Here is a 17,152-nt window from a genome sequence, read left to right as displayed (position 1 = left end):
TCTGCGTTTTGTGGTTGTTACGGGAATTTGACAACCTGGACACTGAGTCAATGTGAATCAGACATTCCACCCTGAAACCAAAAAACGCCTAATAAAAAGCCTGCTGTCGGGGCTTCAGTTGTGGAGGGGAAGTTGTATATGAATAGATATTTAACATGTGAATCTTTATTGCAAATTGTTTGCATGTCAATTACATAATAAATCTCTAATTTGTGTTAATATTGATAGATTATGGAAATGTTGAGGTGGTTATATAGCTTCAGGTCACGCCACACATCACGTTGACCAAGTCTCAAACCTCAGCCTACAAGCTTTTTAGCGCAGGGTTATTGTTATTGAAATCTGAGTCTAAGATGGAACAGAGTTTATAGAGAGCTGCTGGTGGTTACATCCCAGGCTCTCCCTGTAATTTGTCTTTTGAGTTGGACCAAACCTCCGGTTATTATAAAACCCGACTGTATAGCAAATTGATGGTGTGCACGTAAAAAGGCCGGTATTCTCCCATGCATAAATGATGCCGCGGTGTTGAATCAACAAAGCTCCAAAAGCTGTTTGCAGTCATACTCAGCGGCTCCACGTCGGCACACTTCAACACGGCAAATTAGGAGACGCGAGGATTAGCAGTATGAGAGAGCGAACATGGCATGTTAGAGACACACACACACACACACACACACACACACACACACACACACACACACACACACACACACACACACAGAATGAATACATACATATAGAAACGTTTACTGTGTAACCTAACAATGTGCAGACACACTCACACAAATAGATGCACTTTACACAGATGGAACATGGCAGCGTGGAGAGGTAAGATAACTAAGTGCTGAGCGACACTGCTATCTTAGCTAAGCTACCGACGATGCTGGGAGCCTTCAGACTGTCACCTCCTTATGGCTACTGACAACACAAACTCCCACACACAAGCACACGCCTCTCGTCTGCACCATTTGTCTCCTGTGTCGTTCTAAATAATTTGTTTTTTTTAGTCTAACAGTGGGAGTCCTGAGGTGCATGCCACGGCTTAAGCTCCACTCCTTGGGCTGTAGTGTGAAGTAAACACATTCGTACAGTGTGCCATATGTAAAACAGAACACCCCCGATGCATGAATTTAACATTTTTTATTCTTTTTGATTTCTCTCCTCCTCTTTCTCCCCCTCAACCATTCCCTATCACTCCCTCTTTCTTTCTCTCTCCCTCTCTCTCTCTGACCATCTCAGAATTCAAATGAAATCAAATGGTCCTTGATTTGCATGCACTTACAGAATATTGCATGTGCACTGTTTGCTGTTAAAGGGATGGAGGAGAGGGTGGTGGTGTTGGTGGGTGTCTATGTGCACCGACATTGACATCAAACAATCCTCTGATATGGTAATGGGAGGGCAAGGGAAGAATGGCTCCTCACTGAGGCTTTGTTTGGATGTAGGCCAAGGTCTATCCCTCCCTCTTTCTATCTCTCCATCCAGCTCTATCCCTCACTTACGCTCACATCTTCTTCACCTATATCGGTTTCATTCATTACTTACATTTTTACACTCTTCATTTCTTTTTTTATTCTGTCTGTCTTGTTTGATGTCATATTGATTACTAGGCCTAAAGCCTCTTTGACCCCTGACCTTACAGTAGCTGAGCAGGTTATTTTTTTTTCTGTAGTGTATATACAACTGCATCCTACTAGATATAATGAACTAAGGAGGAGCTTCTACAGTTGTTTTCCTGCTAACGTAGCTCTTTTGTATTTCTGATACACCAGTAGTTCAGACAGACTGTTGCGTTTAGTGTTAAGATGAATGTTAAATGCTTCATGATTTTTTTTTCTGCAATGCTTTTAAATTGAAAAAAATGTTTAAGCACAGATTTGATTGCTATAGTGGCTACCATTTTAATGGCATAGCCCTTGTCAATGTCAAATTCCTGGAATTTAATCGACATGGGACTCCCATCCAAGCTTCCTAAAGTCAAGGCGATTCTACCCTACAAGTGGAGCCATATGGTCGGCCCATAAAATTCTTCTGATAGCCCTTTTTACATCTTCCTCATGTGCATTGTGCTATTTATAGAGGTGTTCCTATCAGCAGTTGTTGGTATTAGTTATTGCGGATCAGAAAGGCATGATGTAGAATTTTAAGCTCTGTCATCGCTGTGGCTTTGCTGCAGAGGGACTGGAGTCTCTGCCCGCTAAAATAAATACATAAATAAGCTGAAAAACAACTGGAACCGCTGTGCCACTGAAAGCTGTGTGCCAGATGGGGGACTTGTGGAACCGCAAATTTCTTCTCCCTGCTCCTATGAATGCATGTGCTTTCCATTGTAGGCTACAGAGAAAATGAGCCACGACTTGGTTAGGGAAGGCACAGACTGTGGAGCGAGCGGTCTGGGTTGCATTAGCTGTGGAGTCCCGTAGCTAAGCGCTGAGGCTGGGGATGGATGCTGCATAAACACAAACAGACAACTTTGCTACCATCTTAAAAAGGCTTTTCCCTGGCACACACAACCTTTTACCATCCTATTAAAATATTTGTATCCGTTTCCTTTTCAGGTATGCCAATTTTACTTTTATTTACAATGTGTTTTCATTTAAATGTATGCTTGCATTTACTTTGCAGCACTTTAAGAAGCAGAGGAGACTTATCCCAGAGAGAACAGTGTGGAAGTACTTTGTTCAGCTCTGCAGTGCGCTGGAACATATGCACTCCCGGAGAGTCATGCACAGAGGTAGTGGTAATATACACTGTATATCTAGTAACACATCCACATGCACATAGGAAACAAAGACAGTGTTGGACTATACCATACCAAAACTGTAATGGTGAATCTATTTAAGATGTGATTGATATCACTGTCATTTATGTTTAGTGTTAAGTTTATGTAAACATTGAGTGAGTCGATTAGTTCATAATCTTGAGAAAAGGAATTTAAGTGATGTGTAGTTGTCATTTTCTTTTTCAATGTATTCTGTCCAAATTTAACACTGCCCCTAGTGGTCAAGCAGGTTTACTTTACCAGTGTAAAAGTCAAATACATGACCCTTTGATCCATCCTATTAGCTTTTAAAAATGTGAGTAGGAAAGTGGGGGGAAAAAAACAAGATAAAAGTGGCTTAAGTGTAGGTGTTAAACAACGCAGTGTTTATGGAGCCACATGCTTTCAATAGGGTCCAGTCAAGTAAAGTCATGGAATCGTGTGCTTGGACTGCTCACACACAGCTACAGGTGATGTACTTCCGTTGGATTGATTTGGATTAGGGCACACGGACACTAATGAACCCAGAGCTCTGGGCTTTAACGACCACTTTAGCAGAGACTGCCTATTCAAAAGCTGCTTACAATTATATGAGAGGGGTAAATTTCAAAGGCTGATGTGGGTGAAATTAACCACACTTCAGAATCTGTTGCTGAAATGGTTTGCAAACACTCACATTACCCTAAGTGACCATTTTCACTAATACATTACATTTCATTTCATTGTAGCGACACAGGCAGACTGGTGTCATTGATAATATTCTCCTTTCTTGTCACCCTAACTGCTTTCTTTTTGCTTATCTCTTCTAGATATCAAACCAGCCAATGTATTCATCACAGCCACAGGAGTAGTAAAACTAGGAGACTTGGGATTGGGACGATTCTTCAGCTCCAAAACAACCGCTGCTCACTCGCTAGGTAATTTAAACAGTCACACACACAGTGTTGGATGTGTTTCATTAGGCATTCTAAGCCCAGACCCATGTGTCACATGGCTTTGCTGCCTGGCCACAGCACCTTCATAGACCACTTAACCACTTCCTGTTGCCTTGAACTTTAACCCTAACTCAGACTAGAGTGGGCAGAGGCGGTCGGTACACAGCACTGATTGTGAGTGGGTGCCATAAAACAAGTAGGCCAACTTTACAATTCAGGTTCTTGTTTGAATTCTTGTTTGTTTGTCACAAATAATACCAAATAATATATATTTTTTAAATTTAGATATTCTAATTAGACCGTAGTGCAAAAACTTCCACAGGGATTCAATACATTTATTTTAGTTTAAAACTAAATGCAACGAATAAGTTGTAAATCTGACACTGCATGAGCTGCCAAACAGAAGGGTAGCACATGTTTAAACACATCCATTCAATGCACAGGGTGTTTTAATGACTGAGGTTTGTACTGTATGTCTACAGACGGCTACAAGGCTGTAAATCTTAGAGCAGAATGACTCTGTCTGTACTAGACAGACGCTTCTACCATTTCATATTTTGTTCAGTCAGTAAAAACCTGTTTGCTACGGAACTGCACAAGAAACATTGGGTTTAACACAAACACTCCTCTGCTTCAAAGGTTTTCTTATGCACCTCATTAACAATTTGTTAACAGCCAGGTCTTATCAGCCTTTATCACTGTGCTCCACCACTCTGCTCCTGAACCTTACTCTTGATTTTTTTGGAACAGCAAAATGAGGAATTGGAACTGAACAAATGTTGTGAACTGAAATGCAGAAAGTACAAATAGTAAGTTTGAAAAATCCCAAACCCTCCCATAAATAATCAAATATGTGCTTTTAGAAACCGATGTGTGCTGCTGTTTGCGCTTTGTGCAGTGATTCGACAAAGTGATTGGCAGCTCATACAATTAGATTTAGACAAGGCACACGTTCAACCATCAGTGTGTCTCAGGAGGTACATTACGTAGATTAACATTATTACAAAGAATTCATTTGTACAACTGTGTATTGACTTCTGAACTTCCCAAACTTCTCCCACTGTAAACATATCGCCCAGAGTCCTGCAAAAAAATCTCTTCAATTTATCACTTTTTGGAGAAACACATAAACAAGTATCTTGTAATATTTTGTCTTTGTAAGGCATTAAAATGGCGTTTGTGTGGCCGTATTATGCTGTGAAACATGTAGCGATGATTACATACGTTTAAACTTGCCCATTTGGAGGTGCTATCCAACATACGCTGCAACTTCAGCAGCGTCATAGAGAAATCTATTCCTCAGACAGATATAAACACCGTCATTCACACTATCTCACGTCCTCATGTCAGACTGTTATTACTGAAACGGTGCGCTATTCTCAGCCCTGGTACAGCAGCAGCCTTAAAAAAAAAAAAAAGTGTGAATCGCCTGATCAACTCAACAGAAGCCCCTTCAACTTAAGCAGCCTGCAGTAGCAGCAGAGCCGAGTGGAAACGCGTGATTGCTCATTAAACATTGAGTTCACAGCACCCTCTTTAGGCTGACAGAGGACAGGCAGCCCCACAAGTAGAGGGGTCAACTGGAATACCCTCGCCATTAATCTGAGGAGATGACGACTGCTTTGTTAATCTGCACGAGCCGCAGTGTGATTCAGAGGCTGTCAGGTGTAATTAATTGTTACGTTGGTAAATTTGATATTTGATTGACAGTTACCTTAGCATTGAAGACATTCAGTCAGCATAAATACGCATGTGGAAGATATTATATTGGTATTTTATACGTGTTAAAGCACTATGTCGACTTTTTAAGAATATTTTAATGATATGTAGACGATCTAGTTCTGCACAAGCTGCTGATGTCCCCAGGTTAGCGTGACCTATGGACACAAGGGCACAAGGGATTTGCAGTGCGTCATTGTTCCATGCTGTGCCCCGGGCTTTCTCCAGCATTTTTCCTCCATTCGTTTAAATGGCGTCTCTCCTGTCTGTCTGTCTTTCTGTCACTGTCCCCTCTATTTCTCTACCTTGTCCTTACTTCTCGTTCTCTCCGTCTTTTCCTCTCCCGCCTCGACTTTCAGTCGGGGGGGGGGGTGGCGAGAAAGAGAGCAAGAGAGACGATGTTAGAAACTAGAGTTGGGGAATGGAAGACAGCACACGGCGTAAGATAGAGTGAGAGGAGAACGCAATATGCCAGGGAGAAAAAAAGTATAAGAAATAGAAGAATGGGTGACAAAGATACAGAAAAAGAAAGGTGGAGTGTGCTTGGTGCGTGAGAAGGGAATGTGACAGAGTGACAAAGGGAAAAAAGAGGACAAAAAAAGAAAGCAGACGAAGAAAAAAGTTAGGAAGAGCAGGAAGAGGAGAGAGTATGACAAGGTGACAGCAAAAATGGAGGAGAAAAAAGAGAGAGAGTGATAGAAGCAATGTGAGGAAGAGCGTGTGTGTGTGTGTGTGTGTGTGTGTGTGTGTGTGTGTGTGTGTGTGTGTGTGTGTGTGTGTGTGTGTGTGTGTGTGTGTGTGTGTGTGTGTGTGTGTGTGTGTGTGTGTGTGTGTGTGCGCTGACGCGCGCACATCGACGCGCACGTCAGCACGCACATCGACGCGCACGTCAGCACGCACATCGACGTGCACGTCAGTGTGCACGTGTAATCGCACGCCAGCGTGGGTCTGTAATGAGCTCAGCCACCCAGCTGAACAGAGCAGGGTGGTGAAGCTGAGATGGAGGTCCAGGCATACAGCCTGTCAGCTCCCAGGCTTTCAACTCAGCCGCTCAGCATCCTGCAGTCGCCCTCTCTTTCACTTTCTCTCTCACACTATTTTTTTTTGTCTTACACAGACACAAACTCATTAGAAATGCACATCTATATACATTAAACATAGTGCATGTGTGCTTAAATGCGTATGCAAAAACAGTTATTTATGTACTGTAGACCTGCAGCATATTGTATATCTGCGCAGCCTCAGTCAGGGACATGGGACTGACGCGAAGTATTCAAACATGCAAAAGACACCCACAACCTGCCTCTGAGTATTCAGGCTACAATACACAATTTACAATACATTGAATCAACTGCTGTGTTGTTGCCATTCTTTTGTTATTAATTATAATGTACCTGCAATTAACACCTGTAATGAGAAGGGATAAGGATGAATACAAAGAAAAGGGGGAGAGCTGCGTGGAAGAGGAGTAACTGTGGCTGATGATGGAAACTATGACAGTTTCATGTGTTTATACAAACTCGTTTTATTAAGACAATAAGTTGTGAACCACAAACTGGCAGAGAACCAGGCTGGAGGTGAAAGCCCAACAGGACACACAGTATAGGAAACAGAGATAAACACAATGGAGATGTAATGAAATTCAGGGAGAAGCGTTAGCTCCACTCTGGCTGCTGTGTTGCGTTGTTGTTGTTGTTACAACACAACAGCAGAGGTTTCTAAACTGCTGCCCTTGGTCTGAGTGAGAAATGCAGTCGTGTCCGTCGAGACTCCGTCTGAATCTCATTCACCGCAAGGAAACGCAAAGCTGGTAATAGAGCAAAGATGAGAGAAGCTTCCACTCAAGAGGGGAAATCCCTATGAAACGCTTCACTGTTTAAATGCTCCAGGTTCAAGCCGTAGTTTCCAAGTGTTAATGCAGAACTTGCAGGATGTCGAAATAATCACACCCAAATTTGTATTGAGTACGAACCGACTTTGATTTTTCTATTTAGCGGTGCTTCAGAAATACGGCCTTCATGCTAGATGGCACCTCACCTCCTATACAGCAGCGCTTAGCCCGTTACACAGCGAATACAGTGTTGTCACAGCCACTCACAATAATGGAAATCAATCCCAACATGACTTTCAATTTATTTGCATGAATAAGTAATGTGCCCTTAATTCAGCGTGCTTTAGGAGCCTGAGCCCAGAGCCGAGTCTTTTTTTATGCAGCTATTAGCATAAGAGAGGCTGATTCTTTTTAATCAACTAATAATGAATGTTCAGGGAGCTTGTTCAGAATGCACCATGAGACCTTGCAGCCCCCCCCCCCCCCCCCCCCCCCCCCCCCACACACACACACACACAAACCACAATACCAACCTGATGACCAATTAAAACTGCAATCCCCACTCCCCTGTTTATACCTCCACTTGCTCTGGCTGCTGCTTCTTTTCCTGTGCAGATGCTGATTATTTTTGGAATGACAGGTAACACTTCATTATTCAAAACTGCACATTTAAGATAAAAGCCTGTTTTCTGTGTTTTTTTTAACCCCCCCCCCAACCCAATTAGATCTGCACCAACATTAAAAGTGCTGGCTTTCATTTCAGTTCCCATAGACTTCAAATCTAATAGTCTCTTCTATAATGGTTTTATTAATTGCAATTACATTTGGTTGAGTTTCCTCCAACCTGTTAATGTGCTGAATGACTCTAGAGAGCGTGTGCGTGTGTGTGCGCTCTAATGCGAATGCTATGTGTGAGTGTGCAGTTATGGCTTTTTCCTACTATTTTTCCTGTACATTTTTTTTCTGTTGAGAGCTGTTCTCACCTACAGAATCCAGCTCAAATCAGCCATTTGCTACAACAACTACCACCTGCCCCCTGTAAAATCTGCTTATCATTTTCCTCCCTACCCTTTTCTTAGACCTCTTTGTATATGTATATGTAGGTTAGGTTGTAGGTTGTATATGTAGGTTAGAGACGTGACTTTATTTGGGTAATTTCCTTTCTTCTTTTCAAATCTTACTTATAGTAATTAATTATATTAATTATTCTTACACAAATCCATATCATAAAACCTCTAGAAAGCAGCTTGTGTCATATTTGACCCAAGAACCATTTTATGACTAGGCTTCTCCATCTGTGCTGTCCTCACAGCGCGTCCAAATTCCGAGCTTTATATTACATTGTAACTGAATTATGTACGATAACGTTACACTTTTGAAAGGTTGTACTCTTTAGATTCATTTCTTCTCACAAAGACCAATAATAAACCAAAGTTCCAGCATTGTAGAACAGCATGAGCTACCCTTGATTCTCCTTCCTGCTAACCTCGCTTACTTCTACCGGGGAAATGCGTCAAACATATTTTATTCAAAAGGAGCAGCGTGAGTGCTCACTCTAACTATTTTACACTTTTAACACTTCTCGCCTGAAAGTCATCACACTTCCCGCTTGATATAATCACATTATATCAGAACAATACGAACAAACACATTTACACTTCAGGGAATGTCAGTTAACATGAAACACACTCACTGACCCCGAGAAATAAGAACTACAATGTCTGAGACTGGTCGAAGGAACAGTTTGACAGTCCCCTCCTTTGCAATTTTCACTTGCACTTTACGGACCTTTTTGACTTTGCTGGAAAAGGTCTGTACGGCAACATCCATAGGACACTTATTCCTGTTGACCTGAACATCCTTTAACAGGACAACATCTCCTTCTTGGACATTCGGTCTTCTTGGACATTCAATAAATATTCTCCTTTCCACCTTTTCCAAAAGGTGTCAGCAAGGTGTTGAACATTGCTTCCCATACCATTATCCTGAGGAAAGTTACCGAAGGGTGCAGAAACAGCGCTTATCTTCTGCGTGAGTAACATAGCTGGCGTGAGCACTGTAGGACAGTCTGGGTCCGTAGATACTGGCACAAGAGGCCTTGCATTGATAATCGCCATAACCTCTGCTATAAAGGTGCTCAAGACCTTATGAGTGAGATGTTTCAATGCATTTTTTTTACCAGCATTCCGTCTAAAAGAAATTAGACGTTCCAAGGATTTTCCCATGTGGGATGCATGAGGGGGGTTGAACTTCCAAATGCACCCTCTCTCCTGTCAAAACTTTTCTACTTTAGTTTCATTCATGTCCAGTCCTAGCTCTTTACAAGCTCCCACAAAATTAGTTCCTCTGTCTGAGCGTAGAAGCGTAGCTGGTCCACGAACAGAAAAGAATCTTCTCAGGGCATTAATAAAACTGTCTGTTGACATGGTCTCAGAGTCATCCACTACCACGTAGGAGGCCATCTTCATCCACAGTCATGTTTTGTGTTGGTCTGTTTCCTTTCTTTGAAAGTTTCCTGCTGGATGGTTTTATTAATAACAACACTGGCTTGTGTGAGTTCCTTTATGCTTGGAGTTTCGCTCTTTTTTGATCACTTCTCTTTTGTCTAAAGGATGTGACAATATAATTGAGTCTGGCTATGACCCGACAAAGTGTAGTCTAATTGGAATATCTCTCAGAGCGCTGAGAGCCCAGCCGATACTCTGATGTTGTAGTTGCTAAAGCAGTGACTTCTGAACGTACGTCTTTGGACTGATTGAACCTGACTCAGACAAACAGCCCGACTTTGTGCGCCTCTGTGGGTTTGTCGGTATACAGAAAGGCAGGGCCCGGTCTGGTGGAATAAACCTCGTGGTATGGTCAGCTGGATTTAGCTCAGTTGGAACATAGAGTTGTGAAGAGTTGTGTATGTAGCCCAACACAATCTTACTGTCAGTGGAAAACTTGACATTGTCCACTTTCATATCCAACTCATCTCTGATCAGCTCAAATATTTCCAGCAGCACAGCATTCAAGGTGTGGGAAAGGGTGTGTGGGGCGAGGTGCCATTTTTGACTTCCCCAATACAAATGCAACAAGATGTCCTTCACTGCTGACTGTTTCCAGGTAGGCTACTGCTCCTATGGCTACAGTGGAAGCACAGTTCTTTTTGTTCCGTTGATTTTAAGGAACCTGGACTGTAGAACTTTGGTACCTGGAGGCCTTTTAGAGCTTTCAAAGAGTCTCTCCATAAGACCCACTTCTCTTCCTTTTCTACGGGCAGGCGAGCATCCCAGTCCCTCTCTTCAGACCAAAGTTCTCTGATTATTGCTTTGCCCTGCATTTTTATAGGAGCCACAAATCCCAGGGGGTGATATAAGATGTTGACTGTAGATAATAATCCTCTTTGTGTGAATGGTTTGACTTCGGCGGATACAGAAAAGGTGAAGCTGTCAGTTTGTAGGTCCCAGCAAAGTCCAAAGTTCCTCTGAACAGGGAGAGGATCTACTCAGAGATCCAAATTCTTAAGAATTCTTGCTCAATCCTCAGCAGTGAAAGCTTCCATCACCTGACTGCAGTTTGATGTCACTTTGTGAAGTCGTAGATTAAATTCTGCTAACATCTCCTTGGTTCTCACGAGGAAGTCGATTGCATCTGTTGTTCTGGCAACTGATGTGAGCCGGTCATCAACATAAAACTGTGTTTCTACGAAGTGTCTTGCATCTGAGCCGTATTCCTGCTCACCATCTTCAGCTGCTTGTCTCATGCAGTATACTGCTACAGCTGGCGAAGGGCTGTTTCCAAAAACATGAACCTTCACTTTGTACTCAGTTACATTCTTAGTAATGTCATTGTCTTCAAACCAGAGATAGCGGAGATAATCTCTGTGGTCTTCCCGTACAACAAAACAATAAAACATTTGCTGTACGGTGGTTGTTAAGACTCCTTTCAAAAGCGCAGAAGTACTCCTAACAGGGTGTTGGTTAGGTTAGGTCCACTAAGAAGCACTAAGAGTGAAGCTCCGTCAAATTCTGCACTAGAATCAAATACAACACGTATTTGGTCTGGCTTCTGTGGGTGATGCACACCAAAGGTAGGTAGGTACCAGTGATCCTTACCTTGGGGTAGAGGTAGTACAGCTTCAGCTTGATCAGTATCCAGCATCCTTTGCATGAACTGGATGTAATGGTTCTTCAGTTCTGGTTTATTGTCCACAGTGTTTTTGCAGTGAGTGGAGACGTTTTAGAGCTTGCTCTCTGTTGTCTAGAAGTCTTCATCTTGGGGAACGAAAAGGCAAAGGAGCGACCCAGCTGTTCTCTTTTGTTCCGGTAGACTTCACTGGACATGAGGTTTAAGAATGTTTGGTCATCTACTGACAATGCAAGCTTGTCATCCTACTTGGATGTCTCAAACACGGATTTCCCAGGGTCATACGTGTCATTAGCAACATGTTTATTGTCCACACGATTTGCTGCTGATGAAGTGTGCTGTTGTAGTGTTAGTCCATAATTTTCTTTCACATGAATAAGGTTTTGACATGGTTTGAAGAGTCACGGCCATTGGTGTGTGTTCTGTTACACACCGACATCTAATGAACTGTGAGCCTTCCCTAAACACACTCCTCTCACAATAACCCAACCGAGGTCCAGCCGTTGGGCGTATGGAGCCTTATTGGGACCGTTGATTTGCTCACGTACCTTGTGCACCCTTAGGATGTCCCTCTCTAGGAGTAAAAGGATTGAAGCATGGTGATCCACTGGTTGGATCTTGTCTGCGACTGAGAGTAGATTAGGATGATGGTGCGCTATGTCAGGAGAGGGTATCTCCGTCCTGTTGTCAGACACAGAGTCACATTCGATTCGATTAAGCGGTAGCTGGATACTCAACTTTCCATACATAGATTCTATATGGAAGTTCCGCGCTCTTCCATATTGAATCTATGGATCCATTTTCTTCTGCACATGGTTGTCCTGCAATGTCCTGCAATGTCCATCTCGTGTGCTGACACCATAGGTGTGCGTGGAGAGATGTTGCCGGAACCGGCTATGACAAAGCTTGGATCATTTTTCCTTTTTGGCTTGTTGCTGAACAAAATATGTGAAAACAGAGAAAGGAGGGAATGGCACGTGATGAGCTTCTTTGTACTGTGTTCCTACAGTTGTCCATCTTTCCTGCAAGTTTAAAGGGAGTTTTTCAACAATTGGTCTAACTCCTTGAGCTGTGTTTAAGAAAGTAAGTCCTGGAAGGGCACCATCTTGTTTTGCACATTCTAACTCCAGCAGTAGATCAACAAGTTCCCTTAGCTTAACATTGTCTTTAATTGTGAGTCTGGGAAATTCCTCTAACTTTCTCAAGAGTGCATCATCAATAACCTCAGGGGAGCCATAGTAGTCCTCAAGGCGCTTCCAAACCATTTTGGTGCCTGCAGAAGGATTGAGGTTATGTACAGCACGTGTCCTTTTAGCTTGTTCTGATGACTTGGGATCCAACCATTTTATTAAATAGTTTGAATCACTGCTTCTTCGAGGGCTGTAGGTTCTGCTTCTGCTGCGGCTACCGCCTTTTGACACTGGAGAAAGTGAAGATTTGCATCTAGCTCTGCTTTCCATTTCATCACGTTAGCTTGTTTTTCTGAGAGCTCTTTGAAGACTCATGGGAGCGTGATGTAGCTCTAGAAGACTGTGACCTGGCGTCGAGTGATTGTAAAGACCGCTGCAGAACTCCTGCTTCGTCTGGGACCTCTGGTTCTGGTTCTTCGGTTCTTCACCTCCCTCATTTTGCCGCTGCGAAGTGTCGCTTCGGTGATAGTGTCTCCCTGAGCTGTCCTCAGTTTATTTGTTAGCTGGCTGTTTACTGCGCTAAGACTCCAAACAAGGAATGCTTTTCTGGTTTAGAAATTCCCAGCTTTATATCACATTGTAGATTCATTTGTACTCACAAAGACCAATAATAAACCAAGGTTCCAGCATTGTAGAAAAGCTTTAAACATTTGCATGAGCTACCGTTGTTTCTCCTTCCCGCTAACTATGGAGAACCGAAACCGCCATAATCAAATATACAGGGAAATAAGTAAATTATGAATATACAAATATATAAAACTTTGGAAAAAGAAATGTATAAATTATTAATGTTCACATTTATTTATTTTTCTGTTTTTTAAAGAAATATTTATGCGTTTAGCTTTTCCTTTTCTCAAGACGTTTTTCTTTTTCGCAAAGTGTAGGCAAATGAGCCGGGTGTGTCTTGATTGTATCACTGCACAGTCTTAGTCAATTTGTGAAGCGTTCCCTTCGATCGATTCCTCAGCAGTACATCCTAGTCTAGCGAGCATTAGTAATGGAGCTTTGGTAGATAGAAAACAACTTAAGGCATCTTGCGGACAATTGAGAAAGTTTTCCATCAGACTTCATGGTGTTTCAAATTGATTTGATCCGAAGAAAACCTGTTCAGTTTATCTGACAACACGGGCAGAGAAGTACCCACGGTAGTTTTTGAACTACTGGATGAAGTTTTCCAGAGGCTGAGCCTCGAGGTTGAACGGAGTTCTGCAAGCAATGACTGTGCAGTGACACAATTAAGACATGCCCGGCTCATTTGCTTACACTTTGCGAAAAAGAAAATCGGCTTAAGAAAAATAAAATCTAAATGCATAAATCTTTCTTTAAAAAAGATAGAAATAGCGTTTCTATTTATATAAGCATTTATACATTTCTTTTTCCAAAGTTTTATATATTTGTATATTCATAATTTAAAAATTAGTACATTTATTTCCTTTTTCCTTTATATTTGATTATGGCTGTTTCGGTTCTCCATAGCTAACCTCGTTTATTTCCACCAGAGAAATGCGTCCAAGATATTTTATTCGATAGGAGCAGCAAGAGCGCTCACTCCAACTATTTCCTTCGGTCCAATATGCATCAAGATATTCTAGTAACAGCAGCGTGAGCGCTCACTCTAACTATTTTACAAGTATTTTAAAGGCATCACACCATCTTGGAGCGACACGAAACACTTCAAACAAACATAGTATAGAAGTATAGATTATTGCAGTAATCTGACTTTATTTGAATTCACAGTATTTACTTGAACAGTTGAAATACAAAGGAGATTTAAGCCAAGTTGGATATTTCAGTGTAAAAACCAGTTTTCTGTGATGTTTTTATGAGCCGGTTTGGACCCTGAGGAGCATGCAAGTAGCTGCTGATTATGTTGACATTTAAAGCATAAGCTGCACACAGTGTCATGTACGGCAGTGCTACTGGTGGAGGCTGCTCAGCAGCTCAGCATAGCCTGTGTAACTGTCATCTTCATATTTCTGTGAGTCTTCCACCCGCATGCCTGCTTGAAAGGGTTTGGCATGAGCGGAGTCTCAGAGCTGCTCAGCGCAGGTTAAAGGACTGGTAAAATTTCCTTCCTATAACCATATGTGAATAATGCGAAGCCGCTGCTGTGAAACATGTGCTTGATGGGCTTTTACATGGGAAATCACAATAAATAGAAAGCAAATGGGGATAAAAACACACACGCTTCCAGTCAAACTCTAAAAAAAAAAAACTCCTCCAGACCTTCCTGCCGCGTGTCACGGATGTGTCGCTGAGCTGCGGCTCCTCTTTGTGTCTCGTGGGGTGAAGGTCTGACTCCGTGGAGCTCTGCCAGTCTCCGTGGCAGTTCGGGACTCTTGAGTTTCAAAACCAAAACCAGAAACAGGAGAACTTTTAAGGCTCCACCGCTGTTCCCTGGGCACATTCACAGACTACTGTTTCAAATCATTACTGAAAGCCAGTAATCAAAACTGATTCATGTATATTTTGTATCCGCATGTCTGCTAAACACATGGATGCAACTTTGTGAAACTTCCAATTACCTGCATTGTATGAATTCTTCAATATCTAATCCTATTAAATCTAATTTTCAAATGAAGCCACTTTAAAGCCTCTTTTGCACTCTTGCTAAAGTGCATCGTCTGAATGTGTCATTGTCTGAAAGTGCAGCTCCGCTCCTCACCTGCTTCCCTGTACTGTGGGAGCTGTGTCATTGATGTTGATGAACCGGCTGCAGCGCGGGTTTGAAATGCAAAGTGTTAACGCTCACTCTCTTTGTCCTGTTCTCCTTCTCTGCCTCTGTCGTTCTACTTCTCTCCCCCCTCACCCTCCCTCTGTGTTCCAGTGGGTACTCCTTACTACATGTCACCGGAGAGGATACATGAAAACGGATACAACTTCAAATCTGACATCTGGTCGCTAGGATGCCTGCTCTACGAGGTAAACTATCGGAATATGTGCACATACTGTCACCCTGCAGTCGACCGTAGGAGTGACGTGAGAACACACATAAACAAACCATCCATATAATAGTGCCGCAAGAATATAATAACAAATACTCGCCCTCATGTTGAAGGTATATTTACATTATTCTTCTTATACATGAATAATAATGCACATTATTTCAGAATAATGACGTTTATCATCTGTCACTTTGCTTTACCTGCTGCTCCCTCTCTTCTTCATTCCTTTCGCCCAAACCCTAGGACTCTGAGTTAAAGTTGTTTAGCCTGCGAACCTGCAAAACATTGCAAAGCTGGTGAGTTAAGGGAACTGACATGGCCATGTGTTTTGGATAAGACCGCCCGGTGACACTGACTAGTTTGATTAGTCAGGAGCAAAGCACCACGGGGCTGTGCTGTAGACCACACTGAGCGGAGACAAGCCCGGGAGGAGCCCACAGCGGAGGGAACAAAGAGGAAGGGCTGAGGAGCATAACAATGATGGACATGGATGATAGCAGTCAATCTGATTTTTCACCTTGCCGACCTTCATGTGCAGTGAATGCACAAAGGCAGACACGGATTCAGAGACACACTGTCAGCCAAGGAAACACCCACTTTTTTTCCTCCTCCCCTCCTCTCCCCAAACTCCCCTGAGTTGCTGATCACTTGGGCTGCATTTCAACGCACCAGTGACTACACCTTCTCTACAGCGCCTCAGGCATAGCACGAGGAAGAAGTTTGAGCTCAGCTTGCAGGTCATGGTTGCTCAGAGACCAGTCCTTCATGCTAATTAGTTCCCCACAATGCACCGCGGTAACGTCCAGACGTGGTTGGCTGAGAGCAGTGGGTGCTGTAGGTCACAGTCTGCTTCTGCAGGTTTAAACTGTACTGTGCGACGCTGCTTTTGCAAGAAACGGGTCCGATTGTTTCCGCAGGTAACCACACATGCAGATCCTCGATGGTAATATCATCTAAATGGTTGCGACGCTGTTATTCTGTGCACTGTGTAACTCGAGGAATGGCGTTTAAACTGTCAGAATTGCACACGTAGCACGAGCGCTGGCTGTTGCTCGACCTGAGATGGACACGGTGCATTGATCTTTTATACAATACCTTTCACCCATAGGAGAGCTGGAGGAGTGGGCTGGAGAGGAAAAGTGAAAAAAGATGGGGAGACCTGTTGGCCCCTGAGGAGGCCATCAGATGGGGAGCAAAGATGTAAGGTGGAAAAGTTTAGCAATCTATACAGGAACAATATAGGAGTCTGGACACCGGGAAAGGAACCTGCAGTATAGGTCTAAGGAGAGAATGAAAAGGAGGAGAAGACGGACGGTTAGACAGAGGGAGCAGAGGGGGAGAGGTGGAAGGGGAAAATAACAAATAGTGAGCGCGGGGTTATAGATTGCTGGAGCGAACAGAAGGATGGGGGCCGTTCATTCAGAGAGGAGGCGCTGTAGGTACAAGAGCAGAGACAGAGCTCCAGCCACCGGGTCAAGGTGAGCCATGCACGGAGCCTGTGGAGATGGAGATATTACAGCCTTATTGTTACCAGAGCAGGGCTCTCCACACCGTTCTTATTCTCTTTGAAGAACAGACCCTTGCTCTTCACTCGTCTTGGTAAGAGGGCTCCGCAGTGCATTCAGTGTCAGGAAACTTGGCTT

General features: G+C 43.0%; 1 protein-coding gene across 6 annotated transcripts in view; it reads left to right on the top strand.

Annotated features, from left to right (window-relative positions):
- Nucleotides 1-17,152, top strand: part of nek7 (NIMA-related kinase 7) — a 71,660-nt gene that overhangs the window by 26,766 nt on the left and 27,742 nt on the right. For 4 of the 6 annotated variants that reach the window (XM_055507957.1, XM_029145562.3, XM_055507956.1 and 1 more), the window contains 3 exons: nt 2,626-2,737; nt 3,571-3,678; nt 15,392-15,486. In XM_055507957.1, the coding sequence (XP_055363932.1) occupies nt 2,626-2,737; nt 3,571-3,678; nt 15,392-15,486 (315 nt within the window). The remainder of the gene's footprint in view (nt 1-2,625; nt 2,738-3,570; nt 3,679-15,391; nt 15,487-17,152) is intronic. The other 2 variants (XM_029145563.3, XM_029145566.3) reach the window with 1 other exon arrangement.

Source organism: Betta splendens, chromosome 4 (genome assembly GCF_900634795.4).
Source record: "Betta splendens chromosome 4, fBetSpl5.4, whole genome shotgun sequence".
NCBI lineage: Eukaryota > Metazoa > Chordata > Actinopteri > Anabantiformes > Osphronemidae > Betta > Betta splendens.
This window is presented reverse-complemented; position numbering and strand designations above follow the sequence as displayed.